Source organism: Vitis riparia, chromosome 16 (genome assembly GCF_004353265.1).
Source record: "Vitis riparia cultivar Riparia Gloire de Montpellier isolate 1030 chromosome 16, EGFV_Vit.rip_1.0, whole genome shotgun sequence".
NCBI lineage: Eukaryota > Viridiplantae > Streptophyta > Magnoliopsida > Vitales > Vitaceae > Vitis > Vitis riparia.
The window spans coordinates 17,689,168-17,697,423 of NC_048446.1; the positions used below are offsets into that span (position 1 = coordinate 17,689,168).

At 30.0% G+C, this 8,256-nt stretch overlaps 1 protein-coding gene across 1 annotated transcript; it reads right to left on the reverse strand.

Annotated features, from left to right (window-relative positions):
• Window positions 1-2,757: 2,757 nt before the first annotated feature.
• Window positions 2,758-6,184, reverse strand: LOC117933699 (rust resistance kinase Lr10-like). The gene is made up of 3 exons (XM_034855190.1): window positions 5,371-6,184; window positions 5,188-5,226; window positions 2,758-4,085 (listed from the first exon to the last, which is right to left on the reverse strand). Exons 1-3 carry the CDS (start codon window positions 6,164-6,166, stop codon window positions 2,950-2,952), a joined length of 1,971 nt encoding a protein of 656 aa, XP_034711081.1. The 5' UTR covers window positions 6,167-6,184; the 3' UTR covers window positions 2,758-2,949.
• Between the last annotated feature and the right edge of the window lie 2,072 nt (window positions 6,185-8,256).

Below are 8,256 nucleotides of genomic sequence, written 5' to 3' on the forward strand. Positions count from 1 at the left end.
TCTTGCTATTCATGATTAATTAATTAATTACCATAATTCTCTCAATTCACTTACTAGAAATCGTAGGTATACAAGCCATAATTAATTAATTAATTATCATAATTCCCTCAATTCGCTTACTAGAAACCAAATAGGTAACGCAACCCTCAAATTTAGATTTAGTTTTTGTAAATATGTCTTTTTTCAAAAAATGAGTCAGATAGAGTTTTTTTTTCTCATTTTGTTTTTCCTTTTAAAAATAAATTAAAATAAGCGGCAACTTTAATTTTTTTTAAAAAAAATCAAATTTTCACAAATAAAAAAAGAGAGTCTCGTTGTTTCGAGTGGGGGCGTACTTGAAAAATGTGAGTTTGCAATTATCTTTTAAAAAAAATTAAATATGATTTTTTTTAAAATAATTTTAAAATTTCAATTCAATTCCTTAATTATGCAATTGATTTGCGAATAGTTTCAAAAGTATTACATTTTAATAAATATTTTTAAAATGTTTTTTTTTTTTTTCAAAGCCCCTTGAAAAAAAGTTCTTTTTCAAAAGTGACTGTTTGCCTTGATTTTTGATAAATTAAAAGAATCATTTGTAAAAAATAGATAGTTTAATTATTGATAAAATTATGACATTTTGTATCACATAAGTTTAAAAAATAAAAAAAGGTCACATAGTTCTTTGTCTTAAAATCATGTTTTCAAGACACAATTTTAGTATATCATTATGAAGTAATGTATTGAAAAGGGATGATAATGAAACAAATTTTTTAAGGTACCCACTCTACCTTGCCCTTAATGAAATGAATTTGAAACTAAAATAAATATGTTAAGAGTAGATTTGAGATTTGAGGCATTACCTTATCCCTCTATTCCCCGATTATATATAGCTAATTTTAAAAAATAATTTAATTTAATTTTTTATGTTCCAATTTTTAACACATTATTTTTCAATAACACAAGTTATAAAAAAATTATAATATTTTATTTATTTATAATATGTATTTTTAATAATAAAAAAAAGAAGTTAAAATTAATTGTTTAAAAAAATTGAAAATTGAAAGAAATTACATGGGGTGGAACCCGCCTCACCTTGTTTAAATGTTTTTGTTAGAGTGGGAATGATAATTACTTGGGACCCAACTCGTCCCAAAGCCTTGAAGACATGATTTCATTACATTATTAGTAAAGTATTATGAAGTTGTGATGAAGACATGATTTTAGTATTTTATCAAGAAGTTGTGTATTAAAGACACCTTTTTAGTTTTTTTTGTTCCCCCTCTTCTATCTTTTTCTAATAGTTTTTTTTTTTTAATGTAAATTAATTTATTTTTTATTTCTTTCTCATGTTGTTCTATTTTTATTGTTTTTTCTGGGTTTATTTTAAAAAATTTATATTTTTTTACCATTATTCTATATACATGAAATATAAAAAGTAGTGTGAATGTTGCAATTAATTTATTTGTAGAGGTTTATTTTGGGAGGATGTGAACCAAAAAATTAAAAAAAAAACAACTGAAAATGAGTAAACATTAAAAATTTTAAAAATAAATAAAATTTTTTGGAGATAAATAAACTTAGTTATTCACATATAATCATTGATCCATTTATAATTTTATAGAAATTTGGATGATTAAACAAAGAGTTGACAAAAAAAAAAAAAAAGCAAAATATTTGAAAATAAATAAATTTCATTAGTTTTTTTGTTGTTTAGGAAATAGCGCTTCTTATGTAATGAAGGAAAAAAAATAATGTAACCAAGGGTTTGTACCATAATTGATTGACTAAGAAATGGTAATGCAGTGGATTTTTTTGAGTACCCATTTTATTTAGCCCCTAATAGGATGAATTTTCGATAAATGTAAATGAGTGTAGGACATGTTTGAAATTTTTTTTAATCCCAGGTTAGGCACAAGATGGGTTTAGATATGACTTTATTTCATCTCACCCTGTTTCAATTATATATAATATTAAATAAAAATTATTTTTATTATTTTTCAACTTTTTTAATATTTACAAAATAAAAAATTTTAATTTTCACAAAAATGTAATTCGTAAATTCAACGACCATATTACCAAAATTCTTTTAATGAATAAGGTAGCTCCTTGGGTTGAATCGTACTTTTGTGTTTGCGTAGTTAGGCTAATATTTTTGGATTAGACCTACGTTTTTGGGTAGTCTATTTTTGTGTTTGTACAGCTGGGCTGGGCCTATATTTTCGGAGTGAACCTAGACTTTTGGGCAGTTTATTTTTGTGTTTGTACGCTTGGGCCTACACTTTTAGATTAGACCAGCACTTTTGGATAGTTCAATTTTTTTTGTGTTTGATTAAGCCCACCTAAGCTAAGCCCCATGAGGGATTGATAGACCCTTCACCTAACCCTTCACTTAAGCCCACCTAAGTTTTGCCAAGGACATTGTCTACTTTTCCTTTTCTCTCCATTTTGTTGCCACCAGAGTGCTAACTTACCATTAAATAGGGATATGCCAAACCAACCCCCATATGGAACTGAACTTTGTTTGTAGGAAGCATGCTACCTAGTGGTAGTCGAAGCTGCTACACTTGGTAGTACAGTTTGCGAAGCTGCTACCTATGAATTTTTAGCTCTAATACAGCACTTGCTGAAAAAAAATGTTAAATTCTATATATTGAAATAAAATTTCAGCTCCATGAATCAAGATGATTGTAATATGGTTTGTCACTAGTCTTTAATCACTACTCTGCGACCACAAATATTTTTACTTCAGAATATTAAAAAATGAACGAAACTTGCTTGAAAGGAAACAAAACTTTATTTAAGAATTTCAAAGGCCTTGGAGAAGACTACTCATGTATGGAGACCTTCTAGGAACCAAGCCAGTGCTTTAGGACAAATACATTTGATACATGAAAAGCAACGATCCTTACATCTAAGCCAAGAAAACATTATCAAGGGACAAAGCATGCAAATAGATACAATGTGGCACTACCTTCCGGTTAAGGTGATTGTATCCATGGCATTAAGTGATGAAACTGGTACTCCTACTTGATTGCTCACCTGATCCTCTACATTCAATACATCATAATATAGAGCAGGCTTAGGAGGCATTTGCAAGAGTTCAATCTCACCTTCTAGCATCTTCAATGCTTTGCTCATGGAAGGACGGTCTGTGGGCTTCATCTGTATACACCATAATGCAGCTATCACCATTTTTTTTACAGATATTTTTTCACTATCTGTGGCATCTTCCATTTCAATGTCCTCCCCTTGGTCAAATTTATCATAGATCCATGATGGGAAGTATATTTGACTTGAGTGATCTGCTAATGCATTCAAATTCTTCCTTTTACCCACCATTTCCATCAACAACATTCCAAAACTATAAACATCAGCCTTGTTTGATATGCATCCAATGTTTTTGTAGAACAATTCTGGAGCAATGTATCCCATTGTTCCTCTTGCTTTTGTGAGAGAAACAATACTTTCATCTGTTGAATACAACTTTGCAAGGCCAAAATCTGAAACTTTTGGAGTGAAGTCTTCATCGAGAAGAATATTGTGTGGTTTGATATCAAAATGTAGAATTTTCATATCACAACCTTGATGTAAGTATTCAATCCCACGCCCTACTCCAAGTGCAATATTATACAACCTCTCCCAACTTAAGGGGGTATTGTTTTCATGTTGTGGAAAAATAAACTTATCAAGAGATCCATTAGGCATGAAGTCATATATAAGAGCCCATTTTGATCCTTCTATGCAAAATCCAACAAGTTTCACCACATTAATATGATGGATCCTTCCAATTGTAGCCACTTCATTGATAAAATCTTGCCCATCAGCTTTGGACATAACCAGTACTTTTACTGCAACAACTCGACCACTCTTGAGCTTTCCTTTATAAACAGAGCCAAAACCTCCTTGTCCTAATTTATTCTTGAAACTGTTGGTCATCTTCTTTATATCATAATAAGAGTACTTTATGAGTTGAAGACTTTTGTGATTTTGCAGGAATTCTTCAATATTATCATCTAATGATAAGTGTCTCCGTCGAAACTTGTAGATTAAGTAGGCAAACATGAACATCCCAAGTACAATTCGTACTCCAATGTATATTATGGCTGCACATGCATAAAGCAACACAAAAAATATGAAATATATTAGAAAATGTTTATGATCATATGCATTCAATTAATATTAAATCCACCAAGTAAACCATTAGGCATTTGCCTTGCTCATTAATCTAAAAATAAAGGTGTTGTGAAACTTTTTGAGATTGGATTGAGTCTTGAACTGTGCTGCTTAGGGGCTCTCTATGGAAGTAATATGCTGATCAGTAGTAAAGAAAAAATTGGGGCTTTGGATTTGGAGGCCTTAGTTCCAATCCCACTGTTTTGACTTTTTTGTATACAAGTGGACTTGAAACTGAATTTAGATCAGAGTATATGCATTCTAAATCCCCTAAGCTACTACTACTAATAATAATAATAATAATAATAACAATTATTATTATTATAATTTTTAATTCCTCTGGCTTTTGATTTTATAAATGAGGTCTTGGTTGGATAAAAAATTCTAAGGTGTTCATATAAAAAAACTACATTATACATATTATTGCACAAAGAATTAATAGTTGGGAATGGGAAGTCTCACCAATCTTGTTTAATATCCAGGCTCCTGATAAGAAAATTAACAATAACAGAAATTAAATTCAGAGAAGAACATGAATTAAATTAAGTTATAATTATAATCGTCAAATCATCCTTATTATATAAGATGATGACTATGCAAAATCAAGTTGGTAAAATGTAACGGAACTCCCTCAAACTTACCAGTGGCCTCAATGTCATAGTCAAAGTAGTAGTTCCAATAATATTGTTTAAGTCCTACATGATTGAATCAAGCAAGTAATATGAGCTTTTGCAAGCATAATCGAATGCAAAACAATTCTTTATAATTGGAAGAAGAAACGAAAGTAGGAATTTCAAGTAATTGAGTTAATATGAAGAGAGAGCTCTAAGTCAAATTATCTAATCGAAACTACTAAGCCTCACCTTCAATTTTAAAATTTGAGGGATCCACTATGTAGACTGTGAATAAGAGAGGATATTGAATTCAAAATAAGAAAGATATAAGTGAAAATATCACCATTATTATCACTGAAACCAAAAAGAAAATTATCGAGAAATAAGGACAAAAAGATAAGAAACTCGGAGGCCTTACCAATTAAGTGAAGCAGACTGTCAATCAATGTCTGGATCCCTGCATGATCATATATTCATATATACACATTATTCACTCATGGGGCACTTCAAAATTGACTTCAAAGTTTTCATCATGCATGAATCACATTTAATTCGTAACTCCAAGCCTCCTTTACGAGGCTTCAATACTAATCTTACTCACATTTTGGCTTCAAGCAGACGAAATCCCAACAACCTACAGCGCTGGCGTTGTAGCATATGAAAGTAGTGCTGATTAAATTCGTAGCACAGGATAGCCCTTTCACTTGGCATTCTCTGGTGCAGATGGTACGCAGAAATGAAAGTTGAAACCCCATGAGTAGCTCTTCTTGCAAATCTGACATTGATAAATGTCTTCCCTCCGCAACGGCCTTTGACTGAGTGACGATATTCCCGTCCAAGATGCATGAATCGGGAATATCTCCGAACTCCAAATCTCCAACTATTGCATACGCGTATGGTTGCGAGAAAGGGGAGCTGCGATTCGTGTTGCATGGAATGATAGGAATATACTTATTATAAATCTTGTCACCAGTGATCAGCCATGGGCATGTAATGAAAACTACAGAAATAGAATTTGTAGGAAAGTCATATCCATCTGGATATTCACTCAAGTAATAGAGAGGATAGGAGAAACAGTTTCCCATGCCCTTTTTCTTTAGGCCCGGATCCACTACCCGAATGGTATGGCTACTGTAGTTGATGTCTGAAACATGGTATTTTCCGCTGAAATTCAGGTTTACCATAGTACGATTATTTTCACAGATCAATTTCAAGAGGTGATGATGACCGAGGTTAGGCGCATAATCATCTTCCAAATAGAAAGGGTCACTGATGTTCATATCTCCGCAAGAAGATTTGAAGGTCTGATTTTTATCAGCAACGCAAACAGAAAGGAAGCACACATGGAGGATTGTTAGAAGCCCTACTCCCACAAGATTTTCTTCCCTCAACATCATAAACTTAGAGAGAGAAAGAGAGAGAGAGTGTGCTATTACTTTGTTTTTGAAGTTGCATATTGTAGTGATAATTAAATACACAATTACCCTAACCCAACTCAACTATCTTGACTCGTGTCTTCCAAGCTAGTTTTTTTGGTCATTGTGTTTCTCCATCACGTAAGACAAATGCTAAACCAATTTAGACGTCCAAACTTTTTTCTCATTTTTACATTGACCATCACCATCAATGTATATGATTTTATGTCATTCCAATTAATTCTTTTGAAAATAATAACATTCATGACAAAAATAAATCATTAAAAGAATTGGTCAAACATTCTACCATTCAATCCTTACTAGATACATCAATGACCCCACAATGTTTGAAATTTCAACGTGGATACCTTTCTAGACTATCCTTCCCAATAATGCTTTTAAATATAGTTGCACCCATCTTCTCATGAAAAACAAAGATTATTAGTCATAGATCTCTAATGTTTAGTTTTTTTAATTGGTATATTTGGACATTATCCCCGGCCCATAAATTGTGTAAAATTTTTTGGTACCTGTTTTTCAATGAAAATAAGAAACCATAGAAGGAATATGTATATCCTTGTTATAGACATCAACTACCCTACAATATTGAATGTTTCTACATTGACACCTTTTTTACTTTACAATTAATTGAGCCAATTTTTAAAATCCAAATAATTCCTAATAATTAAAGATTCATTAAAGAATTTAAAATAACAAGTTTCACTTGTTTAGAACCTATTTACTTAATAAGAAAATTTAGAAAGCTTAGTTGTGCACATAAGAATAAGAGTAAAGTCCAACATATCATATATTAGTTTTGGTTTATTAATTTTTAGTAGTTTAAAAATTATTAAACTCATCAACAAATCCAATAAATTAAATCTTTCTTTATTTGAAGTCTATTTTTATAGTAAGAAAATTCATAAAAATATAGTTATATGTAGAGGAGAAATAAAAGTGTTATTATGGATTAATTTTTGTTTATAATTTCTTATATTAGTTGCGTCATTATTTGAGTTTCAAATTATTTTTAAAAATTATTAAACTTTTTAATGAATCCAATGTCATCAATTTTGTTAGATTTGAAAATTGTTTGCCTAGTGAAATCACAAAATTAGTGATGCGTAAAGAAAAAAATTAACAAACATATTCATAATGAACTTTAGTACTAATTGGATCCATTTTGAATTTCAAATTATTTTAGAAATTAATAAATCGTGTATATCAAGTATTTATTTATTTTGGAATTTATTTATCTAATATTTTTTTAAAAGAAATTAAAAGAAAATTCTAAAAAATATCAATAATTAAGAAAGATTATATCTAAATATTTTTTCTAGTGGTTGGTAGGGAGAATGAGAAAGAAAATTATGTTATACTTAATTTATTAAAAGAAAATGAGAAAGAAAATTTAAATAAGACATTACTCATCAACTACCAAGATTTAAAACCCTTATTTCACTCCTTGTTGACAACATCAACTACCCCACTACATTGAATGTTGAAAGTTGACACCTCCAAAGAGTCCATCCCATTAATTCTTTTTATAACTGTGGGAAACTAATTACTTGAAAATTTGGGAAGAAATGTAAAGAAAAAGTAGAAAAAAAGAAAAAAATAAAAATTAGATTTAATATTAATAAATGATTTTTATATATTATTTCAAATTTATTTTATTTATTTTCTCTTTTTTTTTTATAAAATTAAATAATTTAAAAACACATTCTAGGTATACCTAGATTAATTTTAGTACAAGTGTCTCATGTGATGTTTCCATTTTAACAATACTTAAAATCGATCCTCACATATTTGATGCTTTTATGCCATTTTGATTAATTCTTTAGGAAACAATATCACTCATTTTTTAGTGGCTGTTTCTCTATGGCAAAAAGCTAAAGGAATTGACCAAGCATTTTTACTCTTTAATTCTTGTTAGATACATCAACCACCCCGCGATATTTGAAGTGTCAAAGCTGATGTAGACTTTACCAAACGATCCTTCCTAATAATTGTTTTGAAAATAGTAACACCCTCTTCTCATTAAAAACAAAAAATCATTGGACATGGATTTC